We start from the raw sequence: 22,183 nt of genomic DNA, 5'->3' as shown, positions 1-22,183 counted from the left end.
AACTATTTTTATACTGTCCCCTATTTTCAGTGGCTCAAATTAACATATTAACAATCCTAAATAAAATGTATATTTTTTTTTATACTTTCTCAAGAAACCTTTTCAGGCACCTTTTCTTGCCTGAAGTCAGCAACCCATGGACAACACTAAATGGTAGGTTTCCTCCTTTGCTATGCTTTTCCAGGCCTTTACAGCAGTTGCTTTTTTGTTCATGGACCTTTCTGCGTTTGGTTTGGTTTTCAGCAAATGAAATGCAAGCTCAATTGGGTGATTGACTCAGTTATTGAAGGACATTCCAAACTCCTGGGCTGCTTTTGCAGCATGTTTTGGGCCTTTTGGAAATCTGTATTGAGAAGCGCCGTCCATTCAATTTTGCTGATTTTGGCTGAACCTGAATCTTATCCCTATACACTTCAGAATTCATCAGGATGCTTCTGTCACCTCCGTAAACACTAGTGACCTCGTGCCATTGGAAGCCATGCATGCCCGTGCTATCACACTGTCTCCACCGTGTCTTACAGGTGGTGTGGTGTGCTTTTGCTCATGAGCTATTCCAAGCCTTCTCTATACTTTTTTCCCCATCTTTTTGGTACAGGTTGATCTTTTTTAATTTCTCTAACGTCCTAAGTGGATGCTGGGACTCCGTAAGGACCATGGGGAATAGCGGCTCCGCAGGAGACAGGGCACAAAATAAAAGCTTGAGATATCAGGTGGTGTGCACTGGCTCCTCCCCCTATGACCCTCCTCCAAGCCAGTTAGATTTTTGTGCCCGGCCGAGAAGGGTGCAAACTAGGTAGCTCTCCAGAGCTGCTTAGAATAAAAGTTTAGTTAGGTTTTTTTTTTTTTTTTTCAGTGAGTCCTGCTGGCAACAGGCTCACTGCATCGTGGGACTAAGGGGAGAAGAAGGGAACTCACCTGAGTGCAGAGTGGATTGGGCTTCTTAGGCTACTGGACGTTAGCTCCAGAGGGACGATCACAGGTTCAGCCTGGATGGGTCACCGGAGCCGCGCCGCCGTCCCCCTTACAGAGCCAGAAGAGACGAAGGTCCGGTGAAAGCGGCGGCAGAAGACATCCTGTCTTCAAGACTAAGGTAGCGCACAGCACCGCAGCTGTGCGCCATTGCTCTCAGCACACTTCACACTCCGGTCACTGAGGGTGCAGGGCGCTGGGGGGGAGCGCCCTGAGACGCAATATAACACACATATACCTTAGCTGGCAAAAGGAATACATCACATATAGCTCCAGGGCTATATGGATGTATTTTTTCCCCTGCCATTTTACACAAAAAAGCGGGAGTTAAGGACGTCGTGAAGGGGCGGGGCCTATCTCCTCAGCACACTGGCGCCATTATTCCCTCACAGCTCCGCTGGAAGGACGGCTCCCTGATTCTCCCCTGCAGTACTGCATCTGATTCAGGGTAAAAAAGAGAAGGGGGGGCATTTTGGCAGCAAATAACTAGATTAACAGCAGCTATAAGGGATTAACACTTATATAAGGTTATCCCTGTATATATATAGCGCTGGGTGTGTGCTGGCAGACTCTCCCTCTGTCTCTCCAAAGGGCTAAGTGGGGTCCTGTCCTCTATCAGAGCATTCCCGGTGTGTGTGCTGTGTGTCGGTACGCGTGTGTCGACATGTATGAGGAGGAAAATGAGGTGGAGGCGGAGCAGTTGCCTGTGTTAGTGATGTCACCCCCTAGGGAGTCGACACCTGACTGGATGATTGTGTTTAAGCAATTAAGTGATAATGTCAGCAATTTACAAAAAACTGTTGACGACATGAGAAAGCCGGCAAATCAATTAGTGCCTGTTCAGGCGTCTCAGACACCCTCAGGGGCCCTAAAACGGCCGCTACCTCAGTGGGTCGACACGGATCCAGATACAGATACTGAATCTAGTGTCGACGGTGACGAGACAAACGTAATGTCCAGTAGGGCCACACGTTACATGATCACGGCAATGAAAGAGGCATTGAACCTTTCTGACACTACAAATACCTCAAAGGCGGGTATTATGTGGGGTGTGAAAAAACTGCCAATAGTTTTTCCTGAGTCTGAGGAAATAAATGAGGTGTGTGATAAAGCGTGGGTTTCCCCCGATAAAAAACAGCTAATTTCTAATAAGTTATTAGCGCTATACCCTTTCCCGCCAGAGGTTAGGGCACGGTGGGAAACACCCCCTAGGGTAGATAAGGCGCTCACACGTTTATCTAAACAAGTAGCGTTACCGTCCCCTGATACGGCCACCCTCAAAGAACCAGCTGATAGGAGGCTGGAAAATATCCTGAAAAGTATATACACACATACTGGTGTTATACTGCGACCAGCAATCGCATCAGCCTGGATGTGCAGTGCTGGAGTCGCATGGGCGGATTCCCTGACTGAGAATATTGATACCCTGGATAGGGACAATATTCTGTTAACTATAGAACATTTAAAGGATGCATTGCTATATATGCGTGATGCGCAGAGGGATATTTGTACCCTGGCATCAAGAGTAAGCGCAATGTCCATCTCTGCCAGAAGAGCATTATGGACCAGACAGTGGTCAGGGGACGCAGATTCCAAACGGCACATGGAAGTATTGCCGTATAAGGGGGAGGAGTTATTTGGGGCTGGTCTAACAGACCTGGTGGCCACGGCAACGGCTGGAAAATCCACCTTTTTACCCCAGGTTACTTCACATCAACAGAAAAAGACACAGTCTTTTCAAACTCAGTCCTTTCGTTCCCATAAGTACAAGCGAGCAAAAGATCACTCTTTTCTGCCCAAGGGCAGAGGAAGAGGAAAAAGGCAGCACCATGCAGCCGCTTCCCAGGAGCAGAAGCCCTCCCCTGCTTCTGCCAAGTCTTCAGCATGACGCTGGGGCTTTACAAGCAGACTCAGACACGGTGGGGGCCCGTCTCAAGTATTTCAACGCGCAGTGGGCTCACTCGCAAGTGGATCCCTGGATTCTACAGGTAGTATCACAGGGGTACAAACTGGAATTCGAGGCGTTTCCTCCTCATCGGTTCCTGAAGTCTGCTTTACCAAAGTCTCCCTCCGACAGGGAGGCAGTTCTGGAAGCCATTCACAAGCTGTACTCCCAGCAGGTGATAATCCAAGGTACCCCTCTTACAACAGGGGAAGGGGTATTATTCCACACTATTTGTGGTACCGAAGCCGGACGGCTCGGTGAGACCAATATTAAATCTAAAATCTTTGAACACTTACATAAAAAGGTTCAAATTCAAGATGGAGTCACTCAGAGCGGTGATAGCGAACCTGGAAGAGGGGGACTATATGGTGTCGCTGGACATCAAGGATGCTTATCTCCACGTCCCAATATATCCTTCTCACCAAGGGTACCTCAGGTTTGTAGTACAAAACTGTCATTATCAGTTTCAGACGCTGCCGTTTGGATTGTCCACGGCGCCTCGGGTCTTTACCAAGGTAATGGCCGAAATGATGATTCTTCTACGAAGAAAAGGCATCTTAATTATCCCTTACTTGGACGATCTCCTGATAAGGGCAAGAACCAAGGAACAGTTAGAAGTCGGAGTGGCACTATCTCAGGTAGTGCTAAGTCAGCACGGATGGATTCTAAATATTCCAAAATCGCAGCTGATTCCAACGACACGTCTACTGTTCTTAGGAATGATTCTGGACACAGTCCAGAAGAAGGTGTTTCTCCCGGAGGAGAAGGCCAGGGAGTTATCCGAGCTAGTCAGGAACCTCCTAAAACCAGGACAGGTCTCAGTGCATCAGTGCACAAGGGTCCTGGGAAAAATGGTGGCTTCTTACGAAGCGATTCCATTCGGAAGATTCCATGCAAGAACTTTTCAGTGGGATCTACTGGGAAAATGGTCCGGATCGCATCTTCAGATGCATCAACGGATAACCCTGTCGCCAAGGACAAGGGTGTCTCTCCTGTGGTGGCTTCAGAGGGCTCATCTACTAGAGGGCCGCAGATTTGGCATTCAGGATTGGATCCTGGTAACCACGGATGCCAGCCTGAGAGGCTGGGGAGCAGTCACACAGGGAAGGAATTTCCAGGGCTTGTGGTCAAGCATGGAAACATCTCTTCATATAAACATTCTAGAACTAAGGGCCATTTACAATGCCTTAATTCAAGCAAGGATTCTTCGCTGGGCGGAAAATCATGTGATAGCACTGTCAGCAGTGTTCATTCCGGGAGTGGACAACTGGGAAGCAGACTTCCTCAGCAGACACGACCTTCACCCGGGAGAGTGGGGACTTCACCCAGAAGTCTTCCACCAAATTGTAAACCGTTGGGAAAGACCAAAGGTGGACATGATGGCGTCACGTCTAAACAAAAAACTGGACAGATATTGCGCCAGGTCAAGGGACCCTCAGGCAATAGCAGTGGACGCTCTGGTAACGCCGTGGGTGTACCAGTCAGTGTATGTATTCCCTCCTCTGCCCCTCATACCGAAAGTATTGAGAATCATAAGAAGGAGAGGAGTAAGAACTATACTCGTGGTTCCGGATTGGCCAAGAAGGTCTTGGTACCCGGAACTTCAAGAGATGCTCACGGACGAACCGTGGCCTCTACCTCTAAGACAGGACCTGCTACTGCAGGGGCCTTGTCTGTTCCAAGACTTACCGCGGCTGCGTTTGACGGCATGGCGGTTGAACGCCGGATCCTGAAGGACAAGGGCATTCCAGAAGAAGTCATCCCTACTCTGGTAAAAGCCAGAAAGGAAGTAACCGCAAAACATTATCACCGCATTTGGCGTAAATATGTTGCGTGGTGTGAGGCCAAGAAGGCCCCTACACAGGAATTTCAACTGGGTCGTTTCTTGCATTTCCTGCAAACAGGACTGGCTATGGGCCTAAAATTAGGGTCCATTAAGGTTCAAATTTCGGCCCTGTCGATATTCTTCCAGAAAGAACTGGCTTCAGTACCTGAAGTTCAGACATTTGTGAAAGGGGTGCTGCACATACAGCCTCCTTTTGTGCCTCCAGTGGCACCTTGGGATCTCAATGTTGTGTTGAGATTTCTAAAATCACACTGGTTTGAACCATTGTCTACGGTAGATTTAAAATATCTCACGTGGAAGGTGTCGATGCTGTTGGCCTTGGCTTCAGCTAGGCGTGTGTCAGAATTGGCGGCTTTATCATGTAAAAGCCCTTACCTAAATTTTCATTCTGACAGGGCGGAATTGAGGACTCGTCCTCAATTTCTACCTAAGGTGGTTTCTGCATTTCACATGAACCAACCTATTGTGGTACCTGCGGCTACTAGGGACTTAGAGGACTCTAAGTTGCTGGACGTTGTCAGGGCCTTGAAAATATATGTTTCCAGGACGGCTGGAGTCAGGAAAACTGACTCGCTGTTTATCCTGTATGCACCCAACAAGCTGGGTGCTCCTGCTTCAAAGCAGACGATTGCTCGTTGGATTTGTAGTACAATTCAGCTTGCACATTCCGTGGCAGGATTGCCACAGCCAAAATCAGTAAAAGCCCATTCCACAAGGAAAGTGGGCTCATCTTGGGCGGCTGCCCGAGGGGTCTCGGCTTTACAACTTTGCCTAGCAGCTACTTGGTCAGGGGCAAACACGTTTGCTAAATTCTACAAATTTGATACCCTGGCTGAGGAGGACCTGGAGTTCTCTCATTCGGTGCTGCAGAGTCTTCCGCACTCTCCCGCCCGTTTGGGAGCTTTGGTATAATCCCCATGGTCCTTACGGAGTCCCAGCATCCACTTAGGACGTTAGAGAAAATAAGATTTTACTTACCGATAAATCTATTTCTCGTAGTCCGTAGTGGATGCTGGGCGCCCATCCCTAGTGCGGATTGTCTGCAATACTTGTATATAGTTATTGTTACAAAAAATTCGGGTTATTATTGTTGAGCCATCCTTTCAGAGGCTCCTTTAAATTTATCATACTGTTAACTGGGTTCAGATCACGAGTTGTACGGTGTGATTGGTGTGGCTGGTATGAGTCTTACCCGGGATTAAATATCCTTCCTTATTATGTACGCTCGTCCGGGCAGTATCCTAACTGGCTTGGAGGAGGGATTAGGGGGAGGAGCCAGTGCACACCACCTGATATCTCAAGCTTTTATTTTGTGCCCTGTCTCCTGCGGAGCCGCTATTCCCCATGGTCCTTACGGAGTCCCAGCATCCACTACGGACTACGAGAAATAGATTTATCGGTAAGTAAAATCTTATTTTTTTCTTTTCTGCAGCAGGATACACTGGTTTTCACAGGAAAACATTGGGGTGTAGAGTGGATCTTGATCCAGAGGCACCAACAGGCTAAAGCTTTAGGCTGTCCCAGGATGCATTGGGGCCTCCTCTATAAACCCCACCTCCAGGCACTGGAGCTCAGTTTCGAGTCGGTGCCTGCAGCAGCAGGTCACCTAACAGGCAGGCTGCCTGAAAAAGCTTGCTAAGAAGATTTCTTCACCGGGCTGTCAGCGCTGTATGTCAGGGTGACACTTTAGCGCTGCAGCTCCATCACCTCCCAAGCGGCGTCGCAGACTATCTCCTGGCTCACGTGGCTGTTAGGGGAAGGAGGTAAGAGGATTCCCTAGGCGGGACCCGCATTAAATCGCGTTCCGTCCACGACCTAGGGAGACGGGTTGCGCCGCTGCCGTGGTCACTGTCTCAGAGCAGGGATCCCACTAGACCACCGGGACGTCTGAATACATGTCGGGTGTACTAACACCCCATTTAATAAGACTCACAGTACCCGGGGTCCAGTATAGGGGAGGTGGCGCTTGACCTGTAGCCCCTCCCACTGCCCAGGGCGCCATGTCTGAGCAGATTTTCCCGCCCTGGTACTGTCTCACACTATCCCTCACTCCCTGACTGAGATGCTGGGCGCCATCTTCTGAGTATAGCTGCGGCTGGTCTCCGGGACTGCAGGGCAAGGTCTCCTTTGTAAAGCCGCCGGTATACAGCACTGTGACTTTACAAACACTTGAGTATTCTACGTGTCTTTATACAGACAGCATTCGTCAAGAAAAAGTGTACCTGTTATAGTATATATTGTATGAGTATTCTAATATATACCTCGATCTATCTCTATCTATCTATATTGTAGTCCAGTGCAGCTTTATTGTTTAATAATCTCTGTATTGCCTGTGACTGAGTGTGCCTTTATCTGCTGTGTGGTTTCACTTTCAGTGTTTCTCAGATATAACTGTCTCTATATTTTGCACCCTAAGAGGCTAGATTTGTCTGGGTCTGCTAATATAGTGCATCACAGTATTTCACCAATACACATATTCTACTGTGTACTAATTCTACTGTGTACTCAGTCGCATAATACCGTATTTATTTGCAGGTATTGTACTTTGTCTGGCTTTATCATACTAAGTCGCTCTGTTGTTGCATATTTACATAATATTTAACAGAAAGGTCAGTAAATCAGTGGAAGCTCCGCCATCTTGCGTAGCATGGTCCAGGGATTTACCAGAAGGGGATTTTTTAGTATGATGGTTTATGTACTATGTGTCCTACACCTCCTAGTCTGCAGCTCCTGGGTCTACTCAGGAGCCACCCTGGTCTGTGTTCACCAACATACTGGGTACTCTGGTAGAACGCCTTACGCCCCCTATCGGACCACCTGTACCACTACAGCCACATATTGTCCCTATGGTTAACCCGCCTTGGGTGGAAAATTTATCTAACCAGCTGCACCAATTAAGTCCTTGGTTAGACAGATATCCACCCCAGGTCACTCCCGTGCTTCTGGGTCATCTAAGCGGGCTACTTCCTCCTCACAGTCCACATACCTCTCTGATGTTTTATCTGAAGAGGAGAGGGAGCATACGGTCCTGTCAAACTCTGAATCTAGTGTTACTGGTGAGGATTCTCCCTTGCAGATTGATGTCCCTGCCTTACTGGTTGCTATTGAACAAATCCTACAAATATCTGATGATGAGGATTCCACTACTGTGGCAAAGAAATCTGATATGTTTAAATGGCAGAGAGTGGTTAAAACTCTGTTACCTCATTCTGACCATTTAGTGGACATCAGACTTGAACCCTGCTCTACTCCTTGGAAGAAATTCCATCTGCTTAAATGGGCCTTGGATCGCTATCCTCTCCCTGCAGAGTTATGTAGCAAGTGGGAAAATCCACCACCGATGGATTCTCGCGTCACCTTCCTTGTGGTGTCATCCACTCTGCCTGTCACCCCTGTCACCTCCCTGAAGGAACCGATAGATAAACATGTGGAGGGATGTCTGCAATCTATTTCTCCCTTACATGAGCTGTGCATAGGCCCACTATTGCTGCCTCCTGGGCTGTAAAAAGAATTGAAGCATGGCTTCAGGCATTAGAGGATGAGCTGCCCGATGATATTTCTGACAAGGCCAGACAATACCTGTCTCACATTACCACCGCAGTCTATTACATTCAGGAGGCGTCCTCTGAGGGGGCTGTGTTGGCAGCCAAGGCGTCGACTACGTCTGTACTGGCTCACCAGATTCTGTGGTTGAGGTCATGGAAAGTGGACCTAGACTCCAAAAAGACCTTGGAGGTACTCCCCTTTACTGGGGACATTTTGTTTGGTAAAGACCTGAATAAAATTTTGTCTGAGTTAGCAGCTTCTAAGACTGCTTTTCTCCCAAATACTAATCCTTCTGCACACCAGGCAAATGCTACCACTTTTCATTCCTTTTGGCCTCAAGGAAAAGCAAAAGGTCAGGCATACCCGAGACAGTCTTGTGCTCCCAAAACCACAAAGTCCAAGGCCAAACCATCCTGGGCAACCCATCAGCCTGCTTCCAAACAAGACAAGCCTGTTGCATTACGAAGCTGGCCTCCCCCTGAGTTCACCCCGGTCTGGTTAAAGACCACTTCAGACGCATGGGTACTGGAAGTTGTCTCTCACGGGTACGCTATCTGTTTCTCCGGCAGGGTCCACAGGTTATCCACAGGATAACAATGGGATATGATGGAGCGACAGCAGGTTGGCACCAAACAATCACAAGCTTTCAGTCCTCCCAGGATGCAACCGGCCCGTCCATGTATCCCCTTCCACTAGCTCAGGCAAATCAGTTTTCTGTTTGGTGCGGCAGGAGCCGGACCATGGTCACAGGGCTGCTGTTTGGCAGCCCTCAGCTTTATTATTTTATTTTTATAGGCTTACTACGTTTTCTGAGTGATCTTTCCTAACAGCGTCTTATACGCATATTGAAAAGAGTCGCTCCAACAACTCTCTGCCGGGTCGCAACAGCGCTTACCCACTGTATAAGTGCTGTCTCCACGGGCGTCTGTGTCGGATATATTAGCAGGTCCGGCAGATGTTACCAGGCTGTGGCCGGAGCACGGGGAGAAGGTAAGGCATCGGTTCCACTTAGAAGGGGAATAACGGACACAGCCGCATTGTATTGAGAGGAGACTACCAAACAGTAGCTGGCGTGCCGCCACCACTGGTGCTCCAGCGCTAGGCCTTAGGGATCATAAGGCACCAGGAATAGTATAAAGCTGCGATCCCTACGGTTGATGTCAGCCGTGGGGAGTCAGACGCTCTCCTGGTCGCCCCTCCCCCCAGTTCATGACCAGTTCCCGCCATGAACTGATTGGCTCACTTCCGTCTCAGACGCTACCACGAGTGGTCTCAGTCGCAGCATAGGCCGCTTCGTCTGTGTACACTAAGCGTTACCGCGAGGAGACCGGGTCGCAGTACAGGCGTCTGTATGTCCAGTGCGTCTGTATGACCAGTGCGTCAGTATGCACTTAAAGTTCCCGGAGCGGCAGTGTACTCTAGTAGCGTCTGGATCCACTCAGCGTTCGCTAACGTATTGATTGATCTTGGAAGTGGGGTGAGTCTCCCTGTATCCCATTCTACTGAGTACGGGTTATACAGCACTAAATTTCTACTTTTTGTCAGTATGAATACTTAAGTTTAGTGCCTATTGCATATGAGTCTGTGTACTGTGGTTTTCTTCGCAATGCGTCTGAATACCTTAAAGATCTCTATAGAACAGAATTCAGTAATATGTACTCCTACATACTTTGAAATGTGTTTGTAGTTGATAATATGCTAATATGACTAATATATAACATGTGACTGACTGCTAGTGTCATTGCTGACTTTATATATGTTTGTCAGTGGTTTCTTCTGAGCCTCAATGCTGGTGCATGGGATGGGGTCAGATTGATATCACTTTAAATATAGTAAAGTGATTACAGTCACAAATTGTGTAGTACAATGTGAAAAGCTGATTATCATGTCTAAGAGCGGCAAAGGTGACGAGGTTACATTAACAGTAACACCAACACTCGTAACATGTTTGTCCTGCAAAGTGGGATTATCCTCTCAGGATCTGGCATATGATGGGTTATGTACAAATTGTTTTGCGTTTCAGCAGATTGCAAGGCAGATCCCCCTTCAACGGCAGGTAGATCCACCTTAGGCTATGTTTGCACAGACCTTGTCCAGTATAGCTGAACGGGTATTCCCTACAGCTTCAATCTCAGGACACGGGTATAATATTAACCCATACATGCAGCTCCCTTCTTATTATAGCCCCAACAGCTTCTCCAAAGAAACCAAGCTGATAAACCGAGGGTAAATATATCATCAAATTCACAGGCTACACAGGATGATACATCAGATGATGATAGCTCTATATACTCTGCTTAGTAACATAGTATCTAAGGTTGAAAAAAGACAATTGTCCATCGGGTTCAACCTATTTGTGGTCTCCTATGCACGATTATTTTGTATAAAATTTTGACTGAAGTTGCTGACTGCCGTTCCGATTAACCCCTCTTTTTTATAATAACCATAGTGCGTGACTATGCCCCGTAACCCTGGATATCCTTATCCATTAGGAATTTATCTAACCCATTCTTAAAGGTGTTGACTGAGTTGGCCATTAAAACTCCCTCAGGCAGGGAATTCCAAACACGTATCGTCCTTACCGTAAAAAAGCCTTTACGCCGTATTGTGTGGAATCTCCTCTCCTCTAACCTGAGCGAGTGTCCACGAGTTCTCTGTGTTGATCTAACCAAAAACAGGTCCTGCACAAGATCTGTATAATGTCCCCTTATATATTTGTAAATGTTGATCATGTCCCCTCTTAATTTCCTCTTTTCCAGTGTAAACATGCCTAGTCTTGCAAGCCTTTCCTCGTATTCCAGCGTCTCCATACCCTTAATTAGTTTGGTCGCCCGCCTTTGAACCTTTTCTAGCTCCAGGATATCCTTTTTGTAGTATGGTGCCCAGAATTGTACACAGTATTCAAGGTGTGGCAGTGATTTATATAACGGGAGTATAATACTCTCGTCCCTAGCATCAATTCCCCGTTTTATGCATGCTAGTATCTTATTAGCCTTCTTTGCTGCAATCCTACTTTGGGTACTACTGCTTAGTTTGCTATCTATGAGGACACCTAAGTCCTTTTCCAGTACAGAATCCCCTAATTTTACCCCATTTAGTAGGTAGGTGTTATTTTTGTTCTTGTTACCACAGTGCATTACCTTACACTTGTCTGTATTGAAACGCATTCTCCATTTCGCTGCCCAAGCTTCTAATTTAACTAAGTCATTCTGAAGCGACTCAGCATCCCCCTCCGCATTTATAACTTTACACAATTTGGTATCATCTGCAAAAATTGACACCATGCTCTCTAGACCTTCTGTTAGGTCGTTAATGAAAATATTGAACAATAGCGGTCCTAATACTGAGCCTTGCGGCACACCACTTAGCACTTCAGTCCAAGTTGAAAAAGATCCATTAACCACAACGCGCTTTTCCCTATTATCTAACCAGTTTTTGACCCAAGTGCATATTGTGCTTCCTAGCCCTGATTCTTGTAGCTTGTAGATAAGTCTCACGTGTGGTACAGTATCGAACGCTTTGGCAAAATCTAAAAGGATTACATCCACCTCTTTACCCTGATCTATGTTTGCGCTTACTGCTTCAGCATATGAAGAACAGGCAGAAGGTATCCGCTCAGAGGATATAAATGAATTAATTGGAGCAATGAAGGCTATTCTATCCCTAGAGGATTCAGCAGAGCCGGTGTTAAAAATGAAGGCACCTGTGTTTAAACGTCCCAAAACAGTTAGGGTCGAGTTTCCAGGGTTTGATCAGCTGACGGAAATCATGGAGGAAGCTTGGGCCACACCTAATAAAAAAAAGTGATAAGCCATACTAGTGGAATCAAAGGTTGCTATTGAAAACTAAGGTCTGGGTATGCAGCTAGAACATATTTACACCATATTATTGACATTAATAGTAGGTCAACTGTAGACTTGTTATACAAAAGAGAGATTGTGTTGTCCTAGACGTATCCACAGGGATGTCTAATAATTCTGAAAAGGTTAGAGAAATGACAAGAGATACTCTGTGGCAGATGTATTAAGCCTGGAGAAGTGATAAAGTGGAAGGTGATAATGCACCAGACAGTCAGCTCCTGCCATTTTTTCAAACCAGACCCAAATTTATTAAGCTTTAACAAGCGATAATGTGGAGATTGATAAAGAGCAATAAATTACCAATCGCCAGCTCCTAACTGTCACTTTTCAAACACAGCCTTTGACATGGCAGCTAGGAAGCTGATTTGCTGATCATTTATCATTCGTTATCCGTCTTCACTTTATCTCTTGGTAAGGCTTAATACATTTGGGCCCCAGTCTGTAACATGACAGTTAGGAGCAGATTAGCTTTTACATTATCACCTTTCACTTCTCCAGGCTTAATACATCTGTCCCTCTGTTATTCATTAATATCTACCACTTCCTCCTTATGAGAGCCTCTATTCGTCATAAGGAGGAACTAGTGGATATTAATGATTAAACAGTATCTCTTGTAATTTCTCACCCTAACCTTTTGAGAATTATTGGACATCCCTGTGGCTATTATGTATATAATAAGTTATTCAGTGACATTGCTGCCCTTATGTGTTTGGCTCAGAGTAGGGTTTACAAGTGGGTTTCATGTAGCAGTACCAACTCTACAATTGTTCCTAAGGGGTGGCTGTGTGTGTATAACTAGGGTTGAACATCTTTTTTTTGTATTCCATCTTGTTCTCCAGCTCATTCATGTGTCCACAGTTTTGAAGTTGACAAAGATATTTAAAACATGTAGCTAATCCATTCATTGGACTAGTCACATCAGCACAGAGTATTCCAGGGATGTGTTATGGAAAGTGAGGACGGGGCTGCATGTAATGGTAGTGTCATGTTGAACATCAGTTTTAAAGTGATGTCCGTTGCACACCTATGTGAAACTAAATTTATAAATCCAACTTATTTTATAAATGCCCGACTTACTGATCACCTCCTTTCATACTGATGTGGTGATGAGTCCTCTGGGCTGAAGATGAGCATTAATGTTCTTATATATTTTTGGTTTGAATTGCAAAATCTAAGTTGTGATTGAGGAGTATTTCCAAAATAAAGGGTTAGTTTGTTCGTTTTTTACCCCTTAGTAAATATACACTGTTTTCCATTTTATTTTTCCAGAGAACAGATCAACAGAGTAAAAGATTCTGACTATGTCCCTATGGTATTAGTTGGTAACAAATGTGACCTTCCATCACGGACAGTGGACACAAAACAAGCACAGGAGCTAGCAAAGAGTTATGGGATTCCATTCATAGAAACCTCTGCCAAAACCAGACAGGTGAGTTCCTATTTAACCCCTTACTAACCAAATGCTATGGGATAACAGTATGCGAGTATGTGAGCGTTGCTTTAGTTTTAATGGATGGTAGAGACACTGCTGGAATATGGCTGTGTACACATCCGAACGATGTTCGCTCAATGCGACATGTCTTCGATGGGGCCCCAACATGCACATTTGCCAATCATGCAGGTCTGACGTGATGCAGGATACGACCTGCGGGAATGTGCATCGTATCTTGTATCGAGCGTACACACTATACAATATCACAACAAACCGTCTGATATCAGCCAGATCATATGCGATATTGCATAGTGTGTATGTACCTTAAGTGCTGGTGTGTGTTTAAATAATATTGTGCCTACTCCCCAAATTTGAGGAGGAGGCACAGGTTGGAGTAGCGGACAAATTAAACTTAAATTATTTTGTTATCTTCAAACAAAAAATATTGAATTTATAAATTGTATTGGCAAGAACTTGCTATATAGTGGTGTGTTTAGGAAGATTTTCCTGTTGCAAACTATAAAATGTGATTCATTCTATTGCCTATAATTAAGCCCTTTTTAAAACACACATTTATATATATATTGTCATTGTATATACAGTATAGAGTGCTGACCAAAATTTAACCTTTACACTTTCTGTAACTTGGCACAAGGGACTTATTTTCCATCTTGTATGCATGGCATGCAAAGTTTCCTTTAGTGCAAACTGTCTTGTAGAAAAATCTCTCCCATTGTTTGGCGAGTTGTAAATTCTGATGTTTATAAATGTGGGAAGGTTTATGTAAGCTAAGATGACCTTTCCATCCTGTTGCTGTAATAATGGACATTATCTGTGGGGGGATTCCAGCTCTTTTCTTCACTAACCTAGTTTTCACTTTTTTTTCCCCCCCTCCCCCTTTTGTTTCTACTGGAATTTTCTGGACCAAAAGGGTGTTGAAGATGCATTCTACACCCTTGTCCGTGAAATCCGCAAGCACAAAGAGAAGATAAACAATGGTAAAAAGAAGAAATCCTCCAAGAGAAAGTGTGTCATTCTTTAAACAAAGTGCCATCCTTACAGAGCAACACTAGTGACAGCACAAGCTGCTTGCCAGCTCAAAGCAGCTGGGGTGCGTGGACTTTAGTAATGCAGTGGAGTGGGAATAATTGCCAAAAAGTCAAGTTTCTCTTAAATAATTTTTTTGTATTATAGGAAATGCATAACCCAGATGTGGGGGTGGGCTAGGATCTGACTACAGAAAACTCTTGCATAGAAATGAAAAGACAAATCAAGTCCAAATGTTTATTAAACAGACTATTGCAATATCCTCAGTACCTGTCAGCCAAGTAAGGACCTCCCCTAGTTATTTAACTTGTCCTGGGGATATGCTCTTGTGTGAAAGATGCCCTGACTTTTGCCTATGAAATTATTTTAATAAACACTGAACCGGTCAGCAGTATTTTAAATGGGCAAGAAAAAAAAAATTCTAGGAATTTTTATAAATGATGAAACCAGTCATGAATATTGTGTGACAATGCTAGTAAGAAATAAAGAATTTTAATAACTGATAGTGTGAGTTTTGTGTGCAGTTATAATATGAAAGTCTAAAAAGTGCTTGTGTTACGCAGCTATTTAATGTCCAAGCGTATACAGATTTATTTATTTTATTTATTTCAATAATTTTCTACTTTCTACCTGAAATACTTTGTGGGTAAAACATGCAAACCTCTCATAAGGTACAGGCTTGTTTATAAACCATGCTTCCTTACACCCTGTGTTAGAGCTCTTCTCCAAACTGTTCTGTGTCCATTCTCTGTTTTCCTCTAACATTTATGTGTATATACTGTAATAAGCCTGTTTAAATTGGGAAATTATGAACTGAATGGGGGAATTCTGCCATCATCTGCTTTATTGCATATTTATTGTGGGGAAGTTTGTATTGAAGTCTGAACACTTTTTGTAAAGGAGCATTTCTCCGGCAGGGTCCACAGGTTATCCACAGGATAACATTGGGATATGCTGGAGCGACAGTGGATTGGCACCAAACGATCACGAGCTTTCTGGCCTCTCAGGATGCACTGGGCTCGTCCATATAATCCCGCCCACTGACTCAGTCAAATCAGTTTTTTGTTTGGTGCGGCAAGAGCCGGACCATGGTTACAGGGCTGCTGTGTTTTGGCAGCACTGAGCTTTATTTCATTTATTTTTTTATAGTCTCACTATGTTTTGAGTGATCTTTCCTAACAGCGTCTTACACGCATATTGGAAAGAGTCGCTCCAACAACTCTCCGCCGGATCGCGACAACGCTTACCCATGGTACAAGTGCTGTCTCGACGGGCATCTGTGTCGAATGTTACTAGTAGGTTCAGCAGACGTTACCAGGCTGTGGCTGGAGCATGGGGAAGAAGGTAAGGCATCGGTTCCACTTAGAAGGGGAATATGGACACAGCCGCACTGTTTTGGGAGGAGACTACCAAACAGTAGCTGGCGCGCCACCACCACGGGTGCTCTAGCGATAGGCTTTAGGGATCATAAGGCGCCAGGATTAGTTTGAGGCTGCGATCCCTAGGGTTGATGTCAGCAGTGGGGAGTCGGACGCTCTCCTGGTCGCCCCTCCCCCCAGTTCATGACCAGTTTCCGTACGTCTCCCGCCATGAACTGATTGCCTCACTTCCGTCTCAGACGCTACCACGAGGGGACTCTGTCGCAAGCATAGGCCGCTGTGTCTGTATACACTAAGGTTTACCGCTAAGAGACTGGGTCGCAGACATGAGCGTCTGTGTCCACTAAAAGTTCCCGGAGCAGCAGTGTCCACTAGTAGCGTCTGGATCCAATCCCAATCAGCGGTTGCTAAACTTATTGATCGATCCTGGAAGTGGGGTGAGTCTCCCTGTATCCCACTCTACCGAGTAAGGGTTATACAGCACTAGATTTCTATCTACTGTTGTAGTATGAATAGTTAAGTTTAGTGCCTATTGCATATGAGTTTGTACGATAATGTGATTTCTCATACGTCCTAGAGGATGTTGGGGTCACATCAAGAACCATGGGGTATAGACGGGATTCGCAGGAGACATGGGCACTTTAAGACTTTGGGTGTGAACTGGCTCCTCCCTCTATGCCCCTCCTCCAGACTCCAGTTTAGAATTGTGCCCATGGAGACTGGATGCACTCTGAGGAGCTCTACTGAGTTTCTCTAAAAAACCTTATGTTAGGTTTTTTATTTTCAGGGAGCACTGCTGGCAACAGTCTCCCTGCTTCGTGGGACTTAGGGGAGAGAAGTCAGACCTACTTCTGTGAGTTTCAAGGCTCTGCTTCTTTGGCTACAGGACACCATTAGCTCCTGAGGGTTTGATCACTAGGTACGCCTAGGGGCTCATTCCCAGAGCCGGCCGTCACCCCCCTTGCAGAGCCAGAAGTTAGAAGACAGGTGAGTAGAAGAAGAAAAGAAGACTTCAGTGACGGCTTAAGAGGTACCGCACAGCGAGAGCACGCTGCGCACCATGCTCCCACACACAACAGCACTACAGGGTGCGGGGGGGGCATATAAACCTCAAAAATAAGACTGGCAAGTGGGGACATAGGTGCCTAGGCACTGTCCTAACCCCCACCAGTATAAAGAATTTGTTTAAAAAAAAAAAGCGGGACTGAAGCGCACCATTGAGGGGGCGGGGCTTAGTCCTGTCAGCTCACACAGCTCAGCGCCATTTTCTATGCAGACACGCTGGTCCTTCCTCACACTTCTGAATAAAAATCAGGGTGCAAAACGGGGGGGCACAGAAATATTGGTTTTATATATATATATATATATATATATATATATATATATATATATATATATATATATAGATAGATAGATAGATATATTAACAAACAACAAATATGAGGCGGCACTCAGCAGACTTGTGAAAAAAATCAATAAAGTGTATTCAGTAGATATATATATATTATATATATATATATATTAAAAGCGCTGCAGGTCTGGGGCATTCCGTAGTGTTTCAGAACCGGTGATTAAGCGCTGGGTTGTGGGCTGGCAATCTTCCTCTGTGTCTCTCTGACAGACTTTACTGTGGGTCTGTCCCCTATATGCCCAGTGGGTTTTGGTACACGTGTGTCGGCATGTCTGAGGCTGAGTGCTCCTCCCACAAACTGCTGTGGGAGTGACCCTGTCGGCACCGCCGGCTCCTGATGGTACTTGGTACATGTGTGTCAACACATCGGTGGCTGAATGTTTCCCAAGAGAAAACGATATTAGGGACACAGACGTGTGTGGGTGGCCATGTAGGTACCACCAATATCTGACTGGGTAAAAATAAAAAATAAAATTAAATATATATATATATATATATATATATATGTGTGTGTGTATATATGTATATATATATATATATATGTGTGTGTGTGTGTGTGTGTATATATGTATGTGTGTGTGTATGTATGTATATATATATATATATATCTATCCGTGATGAGCGGGTTCGGTTCCTCGGAATCCGAACCACCCCGAACTTAATCCATTTTACACGGTTCCGAGGCAGACTCTGATCCTCCCGCCTTGCTCGGTTAACCCGAGCGCGCCCGGACAGGATGCTGTCGGATTCTCGCGAGATTCATATTCTTTATAAGGAGCCGCGCGTCGCTGCCATTTTCACTCGTGCATTGGAGATGATAGGGAGAGGACGTGTGCAGCGTTCTTTCAGTTGTGCTTAGTGTGCTGCAAATATCTGTGCTCAGTGTGCTTACAAATATCTGTGCTCAGTGTGCTGAAAATATCTACGTTCTCTGCCTGAAAAACGCTCCATATCTGTGCTGCATTGTAGTATATAGTAGGAGGACAGTGCAGAATTTTGCTGACCAGTGACCACCAGTATTATATCAGTACGGTACAGTAGTCCACTGCTCTACCTACCTCTGTATCGTCAAGTATACTATCCATCCATACCTGTGGTGCATTTAAGTTTTGCGCAATATATATATATATATATATATATATATATATATATAGTAGGAGGACAGTGCATAATTTTGCTGACCACCAGTATATAATATATAGCAGTACGGTACAGTAGTCCACTGCTCTACCTACCTCTGTGTTGTCAAGTATACTACAAAAGTTCAGTAAAATGACCCAAAAATTAAAAGCGTCTGATGAGAAGCGTAAACTTGCCAATATGCCATTTACGACACGGAGTGGCAAGGAACGGCTGAGGCCCTGGCCTATGTTCATGGCTAGTGGTTCAGATTTACATGAGAATGGAAGCACTCATCCTCTCGCTAGAAAACTGCAGTGCCACTCCTAGATGGGCCAGGTTTGTGTCGGCCACTTGTGTCGCTTAGCTTAGTCACACAGCTACCTCATTGCACCTCTTTTTTTTCTTTGCATCATGTGCTGTTTGGGGACTATTTTTTAAATCTTCCATCCTGTCTGACACTGCAGTGCCACTCCTAGATGGGCCAGGTCTTTGTGTCGGCCACTTGGGTAGCTTAGCTTAGCCATCCAACGACCTCGGTGCAAATTTTAGGACTAAAAATAATATTGTGAGGTGTGCAGAATAGACTGGAAATGAGTGGAAATTATGGTTATTGAGGTTAATAATACTATGGGATCAAAATGACCCCCAAATTCTATGATTTAAGCTGTTTTTGAGGGTTTTTTGTAAAAAAAAACACCCGAATCCAAAGCACACCTGAATCCGACAAAAAATTTTCAGGGAGGTTTTGCCAAAACGCGTCTGAATCCAAAACACGGCCGCGGAACCAAAACACAAAACCCGAAAAATTTCCGGTGCACATCACTAATAAATATATATATATATATATATATATATATTATCAAAACGATGTGCGGCACTCAGGATTGTAAAAATAAATCAACACCACCAACTGTCCATCAACGTTTCAATTTTACTTGAAAATTGTCATCAGGATAAAATACAACAGTGAAAAAGCTTACCTTATATCCCTGTCACCAAAGTGTAGTGAAGTGTGCATCGTCCGTCCGGCGGGGACCCGCTCGGCCGCTGCGGCGCTCATTGATGACGTCATCGCGTATTACGCGGTGCACGTCTGTGAACCCATCACCATGGTAACCCGTTGTGACACTCCTGACATAAACAAAGCAACATATGTAGCACAGTTGTAGTCCATAGAATCTAGACTGAAGGCATATATAACTGTAATGAGATATATCAGAGCTGTAATAAAGTCACAGAGTTATTAGCACTACAGGTGGAAGATATTTAGACAATAATGTAGCTGCTGTGACTCTTAATATATAATATGCTGATGATATAAAGTAGAGTGTTGAATGTGGAACACTCTGGCTATAGTGAATATGAACCTGTAATGTGAGATTACTATATGTTGAGTAATGCAATAAAGATCTGCAGCATGCATGCTGTAGGATGTCTGGTTGTGTTAAATGTATTTAGTGGTATACACGCTAATATTATATAACAACTGCTGGAATATATACGTGTCTATATAGGATACAAACCTAATTTACTGGGTGAACAAATATTTCACCTGTAGATATAGAATGGGAATCTGATAGTGAATATCAAATGTGTTACACAATGTAGGGGAAAAAATATAAATAACTAGGAGGACCAAGGATATATAAATGCAAAAAGGAGAAAAATGCAATATAAACACTAGGAGGACCAAGGATATATAAAAGGAAATACTCAATAATATTCAGTCACTTTAGAAGAAACAGGATAATGGCAAAGATTCATTAAGTCCTCTCGGTGTAATTACATCCAATTTGTGGATCCACCTTGATTCGCATCTTAAAAGGGCTTTGTGTCTGTCCCCACCTCTAACATTGGCAGGTACATGATCAATCATGCGATATCGTAGACTCGTCAAAGAGTGTTTAAAAGTCGCAAAATGGCGTGCTACTGGTTGCTCGCTCTTTCCTTTGGCTAGGGCCAGCCTAATGGTCAATCTGTGGGCGGTCATTCTTTCTTTAAACTTCCTCTTCGTCTTGCCAATATAGGTTAAGCCGCAAGGGCAGATGATTTGGTAAACCACGAAAGTAGATTCGCATGTTAAATGATGCTTGATGGATATTTTATGGCCCAGATGCGGATGGTAAAAGGTGTCACCAGAGATAAGGTATTGGCACGTTGTGCACGGGCACCTGAAACAGCCCCGTTTGCGAGCTGTAAACATGGCTGGTCTTTCAATTTTAGTTTTGGATGATATATCTGTTTTAACTAGCATGTCTCTGAGGTTTCTGGAGCAACGGTAACATGGCATAATGTTAGTGTTCTGTAAGTTCAATTTGTTATCCGTTTGGATGAAATGCCAATGTTTTTTGGTGATTTTGTTGGTTTCCTCTGAGGCAATATTATAGGTGCTTTTCCAAATTAATTTAGATGATGAGGTTTCCTTAGTTTTCTTCTGTAATAATATGTTTCTGTTCATTGATAGCACTTTCAATTTGGTCTCATACAGTTGTTTGGAATTGTATCCCCGCAGAATGAAACGATTAATGAGATCATCAATTTGAGATGCTGCTCTTTTTGTGTCTGAATTAATTCTGTGGATTCTAATCATTTGTGAGTATGGAAGACCCAACTTAAGTCCTTTGGGATGGCAACTCGCATTGTGCAAGAAGGTGTTCCTGTCTGTTGGTTTGGAAAACACCGTGGTGTTGATGCTTGCATTCTCAATAGAGATCCTAACATCAAGGAAATCTATGGTGTGTTGGTCCATTTTATAGACCAATTTCACAGGGCTAGAAGATATATTGTGAGCATCCAGTAAATTCTGCAGTGTTGCTTGCGGGCCTTTCCATATGATGAGCAGGTCATCTATATATCTCTTATATAAAATGATGTTGGATGAAATATTGACATCAGAAAAGAATATGTCTTGTTCAACATCAAACATATATATGTTTGCATAGGTAGGTGACACGGCTGATCCCATGGCACACCCCCTTTGTTGGAGGTAGAACGTGTTGTCAAATAGAAAGAAATTTTTCATTAATACAAGTTCCAAGAGATGAATCAAAATCTCACCATGAGCAGAGTCCATCTTGAGCTCATTCAACAATACCTTTTTGACTGCGTGGAGGCCCTCAGGATGTGGAATAATTGTATATAGGCTGGTAACGTCAGCTGTTATCAACCATGTATCAGGAGGAATGGGTCCTAATTCACTTATTTGATTAAGTAAAGTTGTTGTGTCCAAAAGGGTATGGGGGTGTTGTTGTACATATGGCTGCAGTATGGAATCCAGCAGTACTGAGGTATTCTGGAGTAATGAACCTCTAGCCGAGATAATTGGTCGCCCTGGAGGGGGATTAACCCCTTTATGAATTTTAGGGACTGTATATAGAATAGGGACCACCGGATGTTCTGGAAGTAACAGTTTCACGGTCTCTTCTGTGATGATCCCTGCATCACAAGCCCTCAGTACTGCTTCTTTAAGCTCTTTCAAAAATACTGACGTTGGATTGCCATTAAGCTTAGTATATACACCCGGTTCCTCCAGTTGATGGTAAATTTCCGCCCGGTAATCAGAGATGTCTTGTAGGACGATGGTTCCGCTTTTGAAAGAGCTTAAAGAAGCAGTACTGAGGGCTTGT

General features: G+C 44.4%; 1 protein-coding gene across 1 annotated transcript in view; it reads left to right on the top strand.

The window, feature by feature from the left end:
* The window catches only part of LOC134966282 (GTPase HRas), a 129,849-nt gene extending 114,699 nt beyond the window's left edge, over positions 1 to 15,150 (top strand). The window contains exons 4-5 of the mRNA XM_063942894.1: positions 13,436 to 13,595; positions 14,530 to 15,150. Of these exons, the coding sequence (XP_063798964.1) occupies positions 13,436 to 13,595; positions 14,530 to 14,640 (271 nt within the window). The 3' untranslated portion in view covers positions 14,641 to 15,150. The remainder of the gene's footprint in view (positions 1 to 13,435; positions 13,596 to 14,529) is intronic.
* The last annotated feature ends 7,033 nt before the right edge of the window (positions 15,151 to 22,183 follow it).

The sequence above is a fragment of the Pseudophryne corroboree genome, chromosome 10 (genome assembly GCF_028390025.1).
Source record: "Pseudophryne corroboree isolate aPseCor3 chromosome 10, aPseCor3.hap2, whole genome shotgun sequence".
NCBI lineage: Eukaryota > Metazoa > Chordata > Amphibia > Anura > Myobatrachidae > Pseudophryne > Pseudophryne corroboree.
This window is presented reverse-complemented; position numbering and strand designations above follow the sequence as displayed.